General features: G+C 30.4%; 1 protein-coding gene and 1 pseudogene across 3 annotated transcripts; one reads left to right on the top strand and one right to left on the bottom strand.

The window, feature by feature from the left end:
* Window positions 1-7,166: 7,166 nt before the first annotated feature.
* On the bottom strand, window positions 7,167-8,188 carry LOC148197708 (heat shock cognate 70 kDa protein 2 pseudogene; annotated as a pseudogene).
* A 3,115-nt stretch (window positions 8,189-11,303) lies between these two features.
* On the top strand, window positions 11,304-16,967 carry LOC124843076 (WAT1-related protein At5g40240-like). Of its 3 annotated transcripts, XM_047319708.2 has the most exons (7): window positions 11,329-11,653; window positions 11,738-11,803; window positions 11,985-12,098; window positions 15,140-15,383; window positions 16,142-16,300; window positions 16,381-16,532; window positions 16,679-16,967. In XM_047319708.2, the coding sequence occupies exons 1-7, from the start codon at window positions 11,457-11,459 to the stop codon at window positions 16,845-16,847; spliced, it is 1,101 nt and encodes a 366-aa protein (XP_047175664.1). In that variant the 5' UTR covers window positions 11,329-11,456; the 3' UTR covers window positions 16,848-16,967. The 3 variants fall into 3 exon arrangements, with proteins under 3 accessions (XP_087970903.1, XP_087970902.1, XP_047175664.1); XM_088114776.1 differs by having other exon boundaries at window positions 11,321-11,803; XM_088114777.1 differs by lacking the exon at window positions 16,142-16,300 and having other exon boundaries at window positions 11,304-11,803.
* The last annotated feature ends 2,456 nt before the right edge of the window (window positions 16,968-19,423 follow it).

Genomic DNA, 19,423 nt, shown 5'->3' with positions numbered 1-19,423 from the left:
TTGGGTTCTAATTCCCTTTGCTCTCTTCGACGCCGGAAAGTAAAGTTGACTAGGCAGCTAGGTTCACACAACAGTCGGTTCTCCTCTTTTCTATCGGGTCTCAGGTCTCTTGCTCTCTCGTGGTGATGGTGGTGATCCCCCTCAGCTCTCAGACATTGTTCTTTTTTCTAGGTTACCAGTGATGAAAACCATTTTGAAAACCACCCAGCTCTTTTTCTGCTGCCCCGTTTCTGGGAGCTCTGCCATATCCTCTGCCCTCAGATCCTCCTTTGTCTTTTTTTTTATGCTTAAATTGGATCAATTGGGAAAATCTATTCAGCCATCCTTTCCCTCTTTGATGTATGATTGCAACTCAACATAAGGAATTTTAGCAATATGAACCCACACTTTTTCTTCCTGCTAGAGTATATTAAGCATTTTAAGCATTACTGCATGTTGCTTTGTGTTGCAGGCTGGTAAACACGGTTGTTTTGTGTTCCAGGAGAGAAAACTTGGTTGACTTTGGTGTTTTTTTTTCTTTTTTTTCTTTTTTTTCTTTTTTTTCTTTTTTTTTTCCTTCTTTATCAATGCATATATATCACTTCTTAACAAATAAAAAGAAAAATAAAAAGGAAAAAACTTAACAATAAAAATAAGTAAATAAATATATACATAGATAAAATGATATGATACCAAACAAATAAAAATAAACACAATAAAATAAAAACCAAAGATAAAAGCAAAAGGATAAAATTAAAACATAATAATAAAAGAGAATAAAAACACAAAAAGTAGAAAATTAATAAAAATAATCGAGGAAAAGAAAATAACATCAATCTCTTTTTTTTTTGTTAATAAAGTAAAATAACTAAAAAAATATAATTAAAACATAAATAAAGATGAAAGAAAAAAATAAAAAAAATAAAAATAAGATGAAAAATAAAATAAGCCTATTATAGTCGATGCCGACGAAATTGGGTGTTGACAGTATACATCAAAACTTAGGATCAAACTAATAGTATATTCAAAAGAACTTCAAATGACCTAAAAATTTGTTCAAAGCATCAAACAATAATGAGAAGACCCCACAAAAAATTTGAGATCAAAATTCAAAGTCTAAGTATGTGAAATAATTTTGCAACGTTTGAAAAAAACAAAATAAATTGACGAAAAATAAAAAATGACCTTTTTTTTTTAATGTAGAAGGAACAGTCAGCTATGTAGGCTACCACGGCATTGAGAATTTTTTTTCTACCCCAAATCATTATAAAATAATGCAAAATGTGCCAATCAGAGCTTTTCAACAACTAACTAACTTTTCAAATAATTTTTAAGTTTCAGACGAACCCAAAATAAGGACTTTTGGTGGTTTTTACCTTAAATAAGGGTTCCAAGGAGTGGTAAAAAAACATTTCAACCAAAACTAATAATCATAGTTATCAAAACCAAAAATCACATGTAAATAGTCAGACTACAAGTAAATAGTCATTATACATCATTCATCACTTCTACTACTACACTACTATTAACATACATAGTAAGGATTCTCATAGTTTTTCGAGTTTTTACTTGTGATAGCTTTAGTTTATATTAGTTCATACAAATTTGAAAATGAGTTTTGGATATATGAAATGCCAAAATTGAACTACATTTGTTGGTTTTCTACTTTTTAGGTTTAGTAAAACTCTAAAAAAGATTCATTTATTAAAAAAAGAAACAAAGCAAAGATGTTTGGAAGTGCATTTTTGGACGTCATTTGACTCATTTAATATCGAAAATGATGATTTCCAACATTAATCAACGTGTCTCACTATGACGTTGGTATTTTTGCAAAGGTTAAAGGTTGAAAATAACATATGTCAAAGTCATTTTTCTATATTGACAATCTTGTTTCTTTTTTCTTTGTATCGTGTGTTTAATAATGAATTTCGTTGTTTTTTTTTGTCTAACGAGGTTCTTTAACAAGGCTTGCAAGAGGAAAGGCAAAGAGAAAGATTTGGACTGGTAATTTGACACGTTCTTTTTTTGCTTCATTGTTGCTACCTTTCTTCGAGCTGATATGTTACAAGGCAACAACATATCAAGGTAAGTTGAACTATGAAGACAATGATTTTAGTTTTTATAGTGCCATAATGTTTGCAGAAACTCATTCTTTACTTCACAAGAGGCGTTTTTCAATTCTAATCTTTTCGGAGGGAGAAGGGTTAAGAGGTTCTCTTTCTTTTTATGCTTCTTGATATGACCATACATGGGACAAACTTTAAGAAAAGAAATTCCTAGTGATTTCCAAAGTAAGATAGTATACCTAATCGCATTAATATTTGAATCATTCGGAGACAGGTCCATTCTTAGTTGCTGACATCTAATTTTGGATTTAGGCTACGTGCGGTTGTGTCTCTTCATAAACACTCATTGAATAGAAAAATAGGAAAAGGGTTTTAAATTAATTTCACTGTAAGTTAAACTTAGTTTATATATAATTTGAAAATGTTATTGTATGTAACTTCTTTAAATTTAGTTTACTAAAAAATCAATTTCATATTTATTTTTCTTCTAAAAGTTCATCCAAAAATATCTTTACTTGCACTTGATCAGTTTGTTCATAATTTGTGAGACTTATAGTTTCTCCATTGGTGTTAATGCATTTATTTTTTATGTCATTGTCGAACCTCAGGGAAGATGCTAAGAAGAACTACGTACCAAAAATCCAATGGACAAGGCTGAGTTGAAAAACTACGTGCCAGAATAAAGCTAGCAGATTGTGCAATTCTTGTTGACGTTTACCTTTTAAAGAAAATAAAGTTGAGTTTTTGGAATTAAAAGTGAATATGGTTGAGGTTGGCAATTTTGGTGCAGAGTTGAAACAAGCAGATTGCGCAATTCTTGTCGACTTTTACCGACTTTTACCTTCAAGGAAAATAAAATTGTGTTTTTGGAATTAAAAGTGAACATGGTTGAGGTTGGAAATTTTGGTGCAGAGTTAAAGCAATGCAATTTTAAGTAATGATTGGAGAACACATTTGGAAACTTGTTACCAGTCTTGTAATCTGTAGATGCCAGTGCCAGAAAGGAAAAATCAGTTGAAGCTCAATTGACACTAACTTGTTAAAAGAGCTGACACATTGGAGCAATCATTAATATTAGGGAACTCTAGGCTTTATTTATTAATTCTAGGCTTTATTTGTTAATATGTTTGAAAATCTTTGACTCATTCAACATAACTAGAGATTTGTATTTTATAATGTTTGGATGCTAAATCTTTTATGTATGAATAATGTTGTATGTTGATATTTTATGCTTAATTATTATTTCTTAAATATCATATATAAATTCTCTATATCTATACTTTAATTAGTGTTCAAGAATTCATAATTGTTCTAAAAAATAGGTTCATCAATCTAACAAATACATTACATACAAATTTATCCATAGGTAATTACATATAGATTTATTCATAAGTAATTACATAAGGATTTATTTGTATGTATTATCTATGGATTTATCCATATGTAATTACTTACAAAAAATTTTGTAGGTACTTATAGATTTTTTTCGTAGGTATTACCTATAAAAAAAAATTCATAGGTAACATTACCTATGATTATTTTATCTATCTAAGAATTTTTGCGGTAGGTAATGAATTCTTTCTTCTAGTGTATACGTTATACTAAGTATTATATATTATGTACATCCATCAAACCAAGAAACAAACACTACCCTAAAGAGCATTCACTCCTATTAACTATCATCATTAGCTCCTGAAACATCCTCTACTCATGCCAAAATTACAATCATCACAAAGGAAGAGAAAACATATAACCACACACAAAAAAGGGTAAGGTAATGCTAACATGACATTTAAATAATACATAAATAATACATAACTTCATATCTCAACCAACCAAACATAACATTTAATGATCCAGGCATCATACTATTCACATATACTTAAGTAAAATTATAATACTAGACTCGATATTTGGCTTTATGCATTTACTCGGACTCTAGAAGTTTGATAAATGTCCAATTTAAGTGAATTGTAAAATAAATTTGACATTTATCTTGTTTTGATTTTGTTTAGATTATATACTTAATTTACCCCTATTTAGTTTGTTTTGTAGTTCTTTATATCAAATAGAGAGTCAAAGTGGGAAAATGAAAAAAATAGAAGAATTTTAAGAAAAATACAACAAACTGAGTTTAGCAAAATTGTAGCGTGAAATATGGGTCTTGAGTCAAATGAAGAAAACTCACATTGGAAGGAAACTTTAAGCCCTGACTTGAGGCTTAAGGCATGAAGAATCTTTCACCTAGACATAGTCTCAGGAGGCTCCAGCACAGAACACAAGGCCTAAGCCATAAAGGAAATCCACCTTGGAGGAAAACCTCAACAAACAACCTTTGGAAGGATCTGGAATATAAATTTTATGGTTTGAGCCCAAAAATGTGCAATTGAAGCTAAAAAAAAGGAAATTTTGAAAGACTATAATAAATCATCTACGGCTAAAACACCAAAAGTTGGGGCTCAAGCCACGCCATGAAAAGTTATAAATATAGACCTCATGTCTTCATTTTTTAGGCATTGAGAGGAGGACCAAATATGTAGTAATAGAGTACGAATGGGTTTTTTAAGGCTCAAGAGACATTATTTCATTGTAAATTTTATGTTTAGATGTTGTAGGGGTTGAATTGTAATATTCTATGAGTAGTTGAACTCTCTCTTGTCAAGGTGCGATGTAATAAATTCTAACTCCTTGTGCCTTCTTGGATATTTATGTTTGCTTTCGGTCAATCTGTTTGTGAATTGGTTTATACTTGTTGGATGAACTGACTACTCGTATTATTTCAATGGCTTAGGATTGAGTAGAAATTAGTTTCAAGTTGTGGTCTAATCAATTCTTCTATATGCTTTTAGATCCTAGGAAATAGATATAAGGTTACAATTGGATATAGAGTTCTAATCTTAATGCAGGTGATCCATTCAAGCATTCACTAAGGAATCATATGAAGTTTGGTGATATTAGGTTTTAGGTGTCAAGAATGGACCTATAGTTACATCCAAAGGAACTCCCATAACTTGATTACTTGCAAAATCATATTTAACGATAAGAATATTACAAAAGAGGGAGAAAGTGGTGGAATCAAACTTCAACATGTTTTAATCATATAAAAGTCACTTGCTTTTAATCCAAATAGTTTTATCACACTTTTTACTCTGTTTTCATGAACAAACTCTATTTTGAACAACTTACAATCCATTCATTGTTTTATCAACAATGAAACTAGTTAGAACATTGTATTTTTTACTAAATCTCTATGAACATGACACTTGTTATACTACAAACTACCCTCTATACTTGTTGGTATATTTGGTTCTTTCGTGGCTCCTAGCAATTACTAATAGGTTGTAATCGATTACCAGACTCAAAATGGTCTACAGATAACAAAACCTACTATTTCCCTATGCCAAATAATGCATCCCATGCTTTACGCAAATCATAAACACTTAGAATAGCATATTGAGACAAGTCATTCCATCAAATAATTATGTAATTCGCAAGTTCACTATTCATTCCATATCTAAGAAAACATGCATAAAATTCCAATTTTCTCACACATACACATGATTCTGCGTTTGAACCTCTATGCCCCATTTCACCAACAAACATACAAATTTCTCTTATCATTACAGATTTAACACACAATAATCGATCAAATCGAAATCAAACAATGCAATAGCTAAAATTAATTTCCCTCACATGAGACAGGGAAAACTCATTTATTACTTTATTTCTCCCTAGAGCTCTATATTGCATGGGATCACCTAAACCACCAATCAAAATCATGATTAGAGTTTTAAACATAACCTCGTGGTTAGAGAATAATAAAGATTTATCAAGAGTAACCTTAAGTCACATGCACAATTTTAAACCCCACATGCAACCCAAGATTAAAAAATACCTAAAAAAAAGAGAAAATGAAAACTTACTCTGGTCAACTCTTTGATCAATTAAACATGTATAATTCCTCAAGAAGATCTATCCTATAGTATCTAATATTCAATCAGATGAAAATTGGAATTAAATGAAAATTGGAGTTAAAAAGAAGAGAGAAGGTAACTGAACCTTTTATTATTAAAATGTTATACACTCTTTTTAGAAAATCTTTATATATCTTAACCTTTTATTATGTAAAATATTATGTACTCTTTTTTCTAAAAATCATCACTACTCGTTATTTTTTATATCTATTATACATTAATATTCAAAATTTCTTATTTAATAATTTTTTAAATTAATTATTGAAATTAATTAAAATAGAGGTTTAATTATGATCAATCAATTATACCGTAGCAATATGTTTTGTAAATCCACTTTTATTTCATTCACTCTTAAATACGGTTTTTTAGTTTTTAATATTTGCAATTTTTATTGCTTTTAGTTCTAATAACTTTTTTAATTTGTGTCCTAATATATCATGTTTTATTTTAATTCATACTAATAACAAATTCTTTATTGTAATTCTTATAAATATGTCACTTTTTATTTTAATTTTTCTATTGTATGACCACTCGGTCAGGCAAGAACGGACGGTCAACCGTTCAACCAGGAAATGGTCAACCGGTCCAAAACAATTATTAATTAATAATTAATATGATCAATAACAACTATTAATTGACAGTTAATAAAAATAATAGTCATTAATTTTCAATTAATATGAATAATGAAAGTCATTTATTAGTAATTAATGGATCAAACCTAATTGTAAGCCCATTATAAGATTTATAAATATATGTTAGACATGGAGGAAATGTAATTAATTCTGATTACTCATTTTTATCACAAAATTATTGAGTAAAATCACTAACTTGAATATAGGAGTGCCTTTAACAGGTATCCACCCACACACCTTGGACAAGAAGGAGAGAGGGCGAACAACATAACTTGGATGATGAAGGATCATTAGGGAGCCTATTTGGTCTTCAGAAGAGCTTGGAATGACCTCAACCCTAAACCAAAACATTTTGTCACCCACTATGGGATCGAGCGGCATCTCCTCTAGCCACAAGGAACGAGATGAGCGGTACAATGGAAGACAATCACCTAGTCGCCTAGCCCCAGGTTTCTCCCTGTGTAATGTGCTCAACCTTGACCAACTTTGAGCAACTGGCCCGCAGATAATGGTTTTCAACTCTTATCGAGCCCTCCACAGGTGGGAATTCTAGTAGAAACACCAACATGAACAACATCATGGACAGTCCTTTGTCCATCTTAGCATCCCTTAAACACTTCTCAACTGGTAATGGTAATGGTGGAACAGAAATCAATTCCTTAATACAAAGAATCAATTTCAACGGTGGTTTGGGCAGTGGAGGATAGAGTTCTCTTTGCCCTCTCACAAGCAACCTCTTAAGTGCTCTAGGGTTGGCATTGATATCCTTCTTGTCTTTCTCTTGAACTCTTGAAAAAAATGATTCACCATCCTGTTATCAAAATCCTCACCTCCGAGATGAGTGTCCATAGTTGTGCCTTTCACCTCAAAGATACCTTCTTCAATGGTTAGTAAAGAGACATCAAAGGTACCACCCCCTAGATAAAAAATCAACACATTCTTCTCACTAACGCTGGTAGCCTTCTTGTCAAGACCATAAGCAATAGTCGCAGTAATAGGCTCATTGATAATTTGTATGACATTAAGACCAACGATAACATCAGCATTCTTGGTAGCTTGACGCTAGGAATCATTAAAGTTAGTAGGGATAATAACAACAACATTCTTGACTGTAGTTCCAAGATAAGCTTTAGCAATCTCACGCATTTTCATAAGTACCACAAAAGAGATTTCTTCGGCGGAAAACTGCATATCTTCACCCTTGTAATTAACCTCCATCATTGGCTTATCACTAGGTCCAGAAAGCACCTTAAAAGGCCACAATTTAATATCACTCTGAATAGAGGCATCGATGAACCTACGACCAATCAATCTCTTGGCATAAAAAACGGTGTTATTAAGGTTCATGGCTACTTGGTTCTTGGCGGCATCACCGATGAGACGCTCGGTGTCGGTGAACCCTATGTAAGATGGCGTCGTTTTGCTACCTTGGTCATTGGTAATGATCTCGACGCGATCATACTACTAGACACTTGTTGTAGGAGTACGTGGTTCTGAGATCAATTCCAATGGATGGACCCTCACCTTTGTTGGCCATGCTAAGTTTGATGTTCTGTCAGCGGACGAAGAGAGATCTGAGAGGTTTAGAACCGCGGCTGGGTTTCGAAGTTGAGAATGAACCCTTGTTTAGCATATTACGAGTGGTGCCTATCCATATTATCACGGTCAACGTCTTCATCTCTTATACAGGTCACAAGGCATTAAGCACTAACATCTCAGTCGTTACACATTCTAATATCGATTTCTCATTTTGGCCTTCAAACGTTCAACCGAAGACCGAACGGTCTCGCTTGCATGGTCATCCAACCTTATAACCTAAGCCAGCTTGATATTAATTGTTTAACCTCGTAAATGTGTTAGCCCGATTGACTACACTCTTTCTGACCGTTCAAATTTGAATTGCTTCTTTTTTACTGTGGAGATGATAGGACCTTGCAAATAAAACACTTGGCCTAAAGTGTTCGAACTTAATTGTTCGGTCTTTCTTTGGCCTCAACTGCTCGGCCTACCCTGGTCTCAAGTACTAGGCCACCCCATGGATCTTCACCAAAGGAATCATGGCCGGCCTTACCGAAGGTCGGTGACCATGGATCTTCATCAAAGGTGTAACATCCCGATTTTTAGGATGTCCCGATCACAAGTGAAATTTAAAAATTTTAAAACCATAACACCATTGCGGAAATCCAATTATATAATACCGAAAATAATCAAATAAAAACGAAATAAAGTAAACTCAATTACATTGTTTCTAAAGTTTATAGCACAAAAACTTTAAATAACCAAGTCTTTTTCCCACTCTCGCGTCTTTATCATGCATCTGGAGCATTGCAAAATTCATTGCTCCCGTATAACCAAAAGTTATCGATCATTACAATACACAACCACAAACAAATATGGGTAAGCTACTATAGAACAACCAATAACAATAAACTTTGTACATAGGAAGCAAACACAACTTAATAACAAATCAATCATCTACAGCGCTATCATACTAACAGAATCATTTCTACACCATGATCATCATCAACATTCTCATCATTCATACCGTAACTATACCATCAAGGTTATCCGTATAATATTATCTTCAAACACATCGTTATCCAGAAACATCAACACATGTACCTCCATCAGAATTAACCTCATCATGAATCATTCATCACGAATAACACCATGAGCTTCCACAGTACCATAGCTCCATAATGAAATGAATCAGTCGCACTCTTGTACCCTACCTCACAAACCTGTAGCCTCCCCTACATGTCTGCTCGAGTAATTCTGCCATCCTGGCTAAGGAACATGTTTCCTGCCACACAAGGACAAGGCAAACACCATCACCCCCATACAAAAAAGGTTCAATGCCCGAGCACCCCCTTTTCTCACACAAGGCCAAAGGGAGTTGTTATCTCGTATCAGACGATCGATAATCTCAAGTTTTACTAGGTACAACAAGTGGACATATCCCTCACTCTTATGCTCATCTACCATACACTGAGATACAACTCCAACACTCACTCATTCCACTCATCAGTCAAAGTTCATCATATACCTAAGTACAACAACCATTCTCATTCTTTGTCTAACACTATTCATTCATCATTATCTAAAGTCTCATTCAAAACTACAATGTACTCAACATAAACCTCTCATAAGTTCTACTCCAACAATAGATCAAAATAAATAAATAAATAAAATTTAATAGCAAACTAAAAATAATAAATTATTTATTAATCTAATTAATGATAGTAATCACATAATTTTCCTCTTTTATTAAACTAAAATTAGTAAGTCAATTAATATTCTAATTAATGATTATAATCTTATTATTTTTCTCTTTAAACCCAATAATTGTTTATTTCTTATTTCCAATTTTGTCAACTATTAATTAATTGATTTTATTACTCATTATTTTAATTTTAAAGACCTAATTTTTATCTTATTATTATTTTTGGATCTCTGCACCTTCGATTTCCAATTAATTTAAAAATTTCACTCATAATCGGGACATCCTAAAAATCAAAATGTTACAAAAGGAATATCGGCTAACCTAACCGAAAGTCAGTGACCGTGGATCTTCACCAAAGGAATCTCGACAAGCCTCACCAAAGGTCGATGACTGTCGATTTTCACCAAAGGAATCCTGACCAACCTCACCAAAGGTCGGTGACCATGAATCTTCACCAAAGGAATCTCAGTCGGCCTCACCGAAGGTCGATGACCATGGATCTTCACCAAAGGAATTTTGGCTGGCCTCACCAAAGGTCGGTGACCGTGGATCTTCACCAAAGGATTCATGACTGGTGTCACCGAAATTTGATAATTGTGGATCTCCACGACATGTCGCTTAAGTAGGATTAATAACCTATGTGTCTCAGTCGTTATAACCTATTTTAGTCTTCCAACCAATCACCTTAATCAACGTACAACAATAGACAAAGACAAGTGTCGAAGGTAAAACTAATCTACATCAAAAGTGGACTACCTAAAACCCCCTCGCGTATTATATCATGCTTGGGTTTGAGCGGGTCTGTATACTGTATGACCACCCGGTCAGGCAAGAATCGGGCCGTCGACCATCGAACGAGGAAATGATCAACCGGTCCGAAACAACTTGAAATGCTTTAAATAAAGCTTGGACTTGAAGTGTCGGAGTATCTTTAACATATACACATCCATACAACTTAAACAAGAAAGAGAGAAGACAAACAACAGATGAAGAATCATTAAGAAATCTATCCCATCTTTAAAAGAATTTGAAATGCTTTCAATAAGTAACTCAATCCCAACAGAAAGAATTCGTGATAGGTTTAATGACAATGTCAGCAAAGTTAACAATTTTACGATGACATTATCTCAGTATAAGTTAACAATTTTACAAATACTTTTATTTATTCAAATCAGAACTTGTTAAAAAAGTACTGTTAACCATAACTAGCTTTTCCTTTAAATAATAGGAACGTTATTTTTGTTTTGGTATATTTGGAAATAAAATAAATATTAAACATTTACTTGCTTTTTTTCTTTTGTAAAAGTAGCAGAATAGGTTTTTTTTGTTTGCTATATTGGAAAATAAGATATGTGTTTAAACATGTCCAAAAACACGTATCTAAACAAGCTAATAAACAGAATCAGATAGAATTAACAGGAAAAGTCAACTGGAAAAGTTAAAATAGAAAAAAGTAGAAAAAACTAAAATCAAACTACTGAAATAAAAAGAAAAATATGTATAAATAAATAAAACTAATGGTAGCGGTGACATTAGTAAAAAAGAATAACCAGAGAGACCTGAAAAGTTGAAGCAGAGAGAGATGATGAGAGAGAGGTACTGTTACAGGGAAGTGCTTCCATTCATTGCAATGGTTGCCATAGAGTTCTCCAACGTTGGTGTGAACATTCTATTCAAAGCTGCAACTCAGAAGGGATTGGGTTATTATGCCTTCATCGCTTATTCATATCTCATCTCTGTTCTCTTTCTCCTTTTGCCTTTGCCCTTCGTCTTTCGATGGTTCTCTATTACCTCTTCATCATTCAAATCAATTCTTCTATGCAATTCGATACCATTCTTCATCTTCTTTCTGCATTTCTTCAGGTCAAGAGGCCTTCCACAGCTCAACCTCTCTCTCATCTTCAGAATTTTCCTCCTTGGAGTAATCGGGTATGATCAAATTATGCAGTTTTTTTACCCTATTTAGACAATTCAGATCGGTTTGAACTAGATTCCACACGTAATTTTCCTCGTGAGAGCAATTGTAAAATTGTAGTTAAGAAAAATCTTGATGATCATGTGATTGAAAATGTTGATGTTAATTTTTGCTATTGCATTGGGGAGTGAGCAGAGTGGCAGCTCAACTGTGTGGCTACAAGGGACTGAATTACGCATCGCCTACGCTTGCGTCTGCTCTCAGCAACCTCATACCAGCTTTCACCTTCATATTGGCTGTCATTTTCAGGTGCATTTCTCGTTCATCTTCTAAACTTCTGTTTTTTCAGAGTTTTTCAAGTCAATTTCATATAATTAATCACTTCTATTGATTCTCACTTCATTAATCACTACTATTGACTTTTTTTTTACTTGCATAAGATATGAGAAGAAATTTTCAAAAGTTAAATTATTTTTTCATCAATTAAAATTAAATTATACACAGATTAGCTTGTAAAATATTTCTTGGTTCATTTGAGCTCAGATTTTTAATTTATCATAAATTATATTTGGTTTATAATAAAATTATTTAATTTTTCGTACTTTTAAATATTTTTAGGATAAGATTATCTTAATAATAATTTAATGTTAATAAAATGTTTGCCAATAGATTAGACTGGTATAGTGTCATATCAGAAATACCAAACGTTGGTTTCTTTAAGTGATTATACATACGTAACCTAAAATTTGAAATAATAAATTAAGATTACAACGTTATTTTTATTGTTGATTCATTACATCTTATCAACATATATTCATATAAAAATTATGCACCTTTGAAAGAGTTTTCTGAATTTTGTGGGATACTGGTTTTGGTTTTGTGTTGTACTGATAATTTCTGTATGTTCTCCGTAAAGGTTAAGAAAAAATTAATTTTCCTACCACCATTAACGAAAAATATCTATGGTAGACTTATTTTTTAATAAACTATTATATTATAATAAATCATAAATTTATGCGGTTATAGGATGAATGTAAAAAGAAAAAGTAATATCAAGAGATTACCATTTTCTTATACGGATTGCATATATGTTATACTAATATTTATGTTATTCTTTTATTGTTGAAAAAAATTAAAAACACATTTATAATATAAAGTGGAGGAAGCACGCAATCATTATAACCAAGAATTATACCACTGTGAACCTTAACATATCTAAGGTCCTTTATGAATAAGTCCAAAAGCTTTCAATGAATAATATGAATTATGTCCTTTTCACTTTATGTATATTTAAATTCAAATTTGGTGAAGGACACTATAAAGAAAGTAACATTATTGATGACAATCAATTTGGACCCCACGCAGGATATTCCTTTGAGATATGTTTATTTTCTGACAACAGACTATACACTTTTTTTTTATTATTTACTTAGTTATATCGTCACCTATTTTAGTTTTATGGTATCCTCGTTACTCCTATTTTCATAATCTCTTTGATTAAACTTTATTATAGTAGGATAACTTTAATTAAAACATCCTCACTTGTGTAAATAATAACTGTGTAAAAATTGGTTAGCTAACATTTTATATGGTTCTTATAATGTCACATGAAATTTAAAAGATTTTATACACATTAGTTTCACAATTATTACAAATTAATAAAATGTTTCCTTTTTATATAAAGATTTAATTATTCATTTAATAATTGTTTTTGTCTAAAAGTATTAAGTTAATCATGTAGAACTTTTTTATCAATTTGGTCCTCATATTTTTAGTGAGATTTATTTTAATCATTTTCATTAATAATGTATAAACGGTATTAAAATGAGTATTACTTGTCAATTTATGTTTTTTTTATTTTTTTGAATTTTTTTAATATTTTTCACGTCTTACTTCAAATTATCTTACTTCAAAGTTATATTATGTAGTATTATGAATGTTACGTGCTAGAATCTCATTTTAATTTTAATTGTTGTGAAAATAGAACAATGTTATTTCGTTTATGGACAAAATTTATTTTTTGTACAAATATTCTATTAAATATTTTTGAAAAGAAAAATAAACTATACTAAATTGAAACTAAGAAATAATATTTGAAAGCAACAATAATTATATATATATATATATATATATATATATATGGAATTATTTTTGAATTTTAAGAAATTATAATATTTAACTCATTCGTTTTAAATTTTTTTTCATGTTGTATTTGGAAATCTGATTTATGTTTTGTTTCACATTTATTTAATAATCATATTTAAACTCCAACTACATGGTTTTAAATAAATTTATATAGATTTTAAAGCTAGTTTAAAAATATTTGATAAAAACTTCAACTTTAATAAAAACAACAACATAAGATTTATAAAAAAACAATAAATTTTTCTATAATTTAAAAAAAAAACATTGTTCAATTTTTACAAAAAATGGGATTAAATTAATACTTTGTCACTACTATGTCATATTAATATTATTATGTCATATTAATACTGTCACATTATACTATATCACGTATTACAATATTAAAGTGACATGTGAAAAAAAAATCAAAAATAAAAATAGAGAAAAATAAAATAAAAGTTAAAAAATAAAAAATAAATACAAATGAACTTGACAGTGAATTTATTACCAGTTATAAGGTCCTAACAAAAACAACCATATTAAATAACTTTTAAAAATATCAAGACCAAATTAAAATGAAAAGAAAAAACTAAAATATCAATTTAACTATTTTTAACAAAAACAAAAACCAAATAATAACTAATGTAAACAATAATATAAATTATTGTTTGCACAATAATTTAATTATTGTGCAAGTTAATATAATTTATTTATAATAAAGATAATCCCTTAAAAAAAATTAAAAGCATCACAAATATCATTAGTTCAAGTCAATAATTTTAAGTATGAATTAGCCTATGTTAGTAATCTCAACATGTCATGAATGTCCAATACATTAGTTATTATTAATACATGCATCAATGTTGAATAAACTTATGCTTTCACTATAATCTTAAAATTGCATCATACAATTCAAATTTATTTAAAATTATTTCATTTATTTTTAAATTGAAATCACACCAAATCGAGTTCAGACTAAGTCGATCAAGTTGACCCTTAGTTATTAGCTTTGAAAAATAATTTCTTCCCATAAGAGATTCTTTTATTAAATTATTTTTTACCTAAAATCAATGTAGAAAAGATTATGAGATAAATAATAAAAACATATGTATTTATATTCATTTGTTCACGTGTTTCAGTTAAGTTTATGAACTATATATAATTATAACTTTCACTACTGTCACATTTTTTATCCTAAACCATGTTGATGGTCCATTTGTTTGAAGGATGGAAAAGGTAGCTTTGAGAAGCTCAAGCACTCAGGCCAAAATCCTGGGTTCGTCCGTATCCATATTAGGTGCACTCATAGTTTTACTCTATAAGGGTTCCATAATCCTTTCAACATCATCTCCAACACTATCTCCTACGCCTCTTTCTCCAATGGGATCTACATCACAAACAAATTGGGTTCTTGGTGGATCCCTACTTGCCATTGAGTATCTTTTGGTTCCAATCTGGTACATTGTTCAGGTATATATTAAACACACTCACAAAGATTCTTTTTTCACTTCCTTTTTTCTTTCTAAATATTTATATAAATAATTAGATTAAATCTCAATAATCATATTTTAAAATTTCTGAAATTTCATTGTTCCTTTTTATTCTTTGGAAAATATTATATACTAATCCCTTTTATTGAGCACAAAACTTTCCAGTGTGCTTCCTATGTGTGAAAAATAAAACTTAGTATAACTTACTGCAAAAAATAACGAAGAACAACTATTTTTTTCTCTCTCACTGTTTATCTGTAAAGGAAAACTAGAAACAAAGTACTTTATTAGATTCAACTAAAAGGAAAAGTAACTTTTTAATATTACGAGTAATAATTCTTTTAGATATTTTATATTCATTTTACACTATCTTTATTTACTTTTTATTTTCTTCTTTCTTGAAACAATATAAAAGTTTATACTTTTTTTATCATTTTATCCTTGTAATATGTGTCAAATGAATGTAAAAGTGTATCATGGTACCATTACTCCAATATTAGTATTTCAAAGTGATCCTTATCTTTAAATCTAAGCACCTTCCAACGAATATCACTGACAATTTTTTGACAATAGACTATATATCATTATTTTATCGGTCGGTATATTTGAAATGGATCAATCACAAGTTACTACGTCAACAGGTATAAAAAAGTTATAAAAAAAATTGTTAAAAAAACAATTTTTATGGCTAAATGTAATTTAGAAATACTAAGTACAATTTCTGTTGCTTGGAAACAGACCAATATTATGAAACAATACCCAGCAGAGTTTATTGTGGTGTTCCTGTACAACCTGAGCGGGACTCTGATATCTGCTCCAATTTGCTTGCTATTAGAAGAAAATTTGAGCGCTTGGAAGATAAATCCTGATATAACATTGATAGCAATTGTGTATTCGGTGAGAAGATAACAAAAATTTAATTGATACAAGAGTTAAGGAAATGAAGCTAAAACTGAGTTTTACTTTGATTGATGCAGGGTTTCTTTTGCACAGGCCTAAGTAGTTTGGTGCACACTTGGGGCATTCATCTTAAAGGCCCAGTTTATGTTTCAATCTTTAAGCCTCTGTCCATTGTGGTTGCAGCCGTTTCGAGTGTCATCTTCCTTGGTGATGCTCTGTATTTTGGAACGTATGGATTTCGTTTCCTTTTATTTATCCTTCTTGGATTTTAATTCTGCCAGATTTGAATCAATTGAAACTGCCAGAGGACACGAATATTTGATTCACTTTTGCAATGCACTTTTTGACATCTACATTTTGTTTTAAACTTTGTAGTCTTGTTGGAGCAGTGATACTCTCGTTTGGATTTTATGCTGTCATATGGGGTAATGCAAAACAAGATGAATTGAGTGAGGACTTTGACATGCGTCCTTCGTCAAGTAGTAAGAGTCCTTTGTTGCTGAGCTACAAAGGGAAAGATAACGAAGAGACCACCCATTGTTGACTAATGATTTTCTATACTGCTTTGTCAAATCCAATAAAGTCTTGTACAGAATTTACAAGAATTTAAATATATTGCGATTTTGTTTGATATAAAATAATAAAAAAAAAAGTTATTGTCTCATTGTCTATTTCTGCATTTGAGTAAGAATCTACAACGTGGGAGTAAGATCTTTATCAAAATTGGTTTAAATAGAATTAGGAGTTGTTATTTGTCGATCTTATGACTTAATAATAACTAATTCTTTGTGAATTCTAAGATCTAATATCTTTGGGCTTCACCTTACTTGCTTTATGTTATTATGAATCTAATATATGTTACTAACATCCACTACATCGATAAAGAGATTTTTAGGTTCACGAAATATTTATAAAATGGTTTAAATTAAAAAAAAATATGCAGAAAAGTTTAATTAAAAAGCTTAATAAAGAAATTGTGCTTCACAAAATAAATTTATTTGGTAAAAGAAAGGTTTTATTTTATATTTGAATGTTTAACCAAAGAAATTGTTAAATACTTTGATTATATTTGAATGTTTAATCGTCACCAACTCAAAGGAACACGCCAACATCATACCAAGAGAGAAAAAACATCTTGAATTTAGCAAGGTACAACATATAATTGAAGTAATCAAGCATAATTAACAAATCACATCATACAAACAATTCCCTTCAATTCTCTTCCTAAAATAAACAATGTCCTTTTACGATATCCTCGAGGTCTCAAATGTCTTTACTCAATTAAACTTTTACTTTCATGACACCCTCAAAGTTTGTGACTTTTTTTTTCTCTATACCTTATCTTACTATAAATAGGAGACATACATATTCTTATTGAGTTTATTTTTCTCAATTTTTATAAAAGTCCATCATTCTCAAAATGTTAAAATAAAATTATCTTTCTCTTAATTGATTCTCATAAGTCCGTAAATAATATATTATATTTTAATATTTTTATTCTAATTAATTTTAATAAGTCCTTACATAATATATTATATTTTAATATCTTTGTTCTAATTGATTCTGATAAGTCTCCACATCATATACTCTATTTTAATTTTTCAAAAGCTACTTTAATTAACATGTTAATTTCACTCCCAACTCTAATTAATTTTTAGCAAACACATGCACAACAATTATTATAAATATTAATACAAATCATACTTGTACATAAAACAAATAATATATATATATATATATATATATATATATATATATATATTCTAATATAGTTTTGAACAACCACACATAAGTTCCAAACAACCACATTAAACCAAACAAATTTTAGTTCATGATACACCCCATCACCTTTCTAGATAATTATTTTTCCTGGGTCTTACATCGTTCTTGATACTCTTGGTTTTTTCATGCAAACTTTCCTTTTAAAGTTAGCCTTCATTATTTTTAAGCCTTTTCTTGAATCTCTCTTTTGGACCTCTCAACTTGTAGTGTTTTTGGTGTTATAGACTCTCTTATGAGGTGAACCAATCCCTTAAGGTAACATCTTAGGGGATGAAAACCTAAAGTGGACTTGAAGCCTTGGTGAAGTAGACAAAAAGAGGAGGAGAGAAACACTTGGAGAGGAGTAGCTTTTCATTGGTTATATTTGCATCTTACTCTAATTTTGAATTGTAATTTGTTTTATTTTGCTTCTTATAAACTTGGCCTAATTAGGTTTCTTGGGAAATAGTTTGGTATGTAATTTCATCTCTTAATTAGAACCTTATTGCTTTTGTTAATTATTCATAGTTTAATATGTCTACTTGCTTATCAAATTTAATTCCCTTTGCGAAGTTTGGTGTAAGAGGGCCTGAAGTAAACTTTGACTAAGAAAGACTAGGTTATTAAGTAATCCTTTGTTATTCACCTATCTTTCTTGGAAGTGAACTTGAGCTTCTTTTTCCTTTTTAAGTCTCTTAAGGAATTCTTTTTGAAATACAAGTTTTGTTTGTGCATATCATATAGAAAATATTGAAAATGTTTAGAGCAACTTCTTATCAAATTGGAAGTAATTCTAGTGTGGAGTCTCCAAAAAGCTTAAATAAACTAGTCCAAGAACTAAAATCACTAAAAATTTGGAGGAAACAATAGGCAATTTTAAAAAGAAAAAAGGAGAAAATTGAAAGAGATTCTCATCTTGTTATCCTAGAAGAGGAGCTTAGGCTTCTTAATAAAAAAACAAGAGAGAGTCTAAGAAGGACAAGGAGTAGGAGTCATTTAAAGAAAAACGGGTTAACCTGCTTCAAGCCCTCGAGCTTAGCATCAATCGGTACCGATTTTGCACAACGAGATTAAAATGTATTCGATTGTTAAGAGCGGAAAGCGTGTTTGGTCAATAAAATGGTTCCTTTAATTTTCTTATAAAACTTTTATCGAACAGTTGATGTGCTAAAGTTTAAAGAGTGTAGAAAAGAGAAAAATCACACAAATGATTTTTATCCTAGTTCAAATCAGCATATTCTACGTCAATTGTTAATCACTATAAAGAGTGATTAACTATTTCACTAAAATCAATTTAACAATTACAATAAGATGAATAGAAATTAAGAACAGCAAAAACCTTTTGTTCGACAAACGAAT

This window comes from Vigna umbellata, chromosome 5, assembly GCF_029865625.1.
Source record: "Vigna umbellata cultivar VRB3 chromosome 5, Vumbellata_1.0, whole genome shotgun sequence".
In the NCBI taxonomy this organism is placed as follows: domain Eukaryota; kingdom Viridiplantae; phylum Streptophyta; class Magnoliopsida; order Fabales; family Fabaceae; genus Vigna; species Vigna umbellata.
The sequence above is the reverse complement of the archived record's forward strand: the minus strand, read 5'-3'. Positions and strand labels throughout refer to the sequence as shown.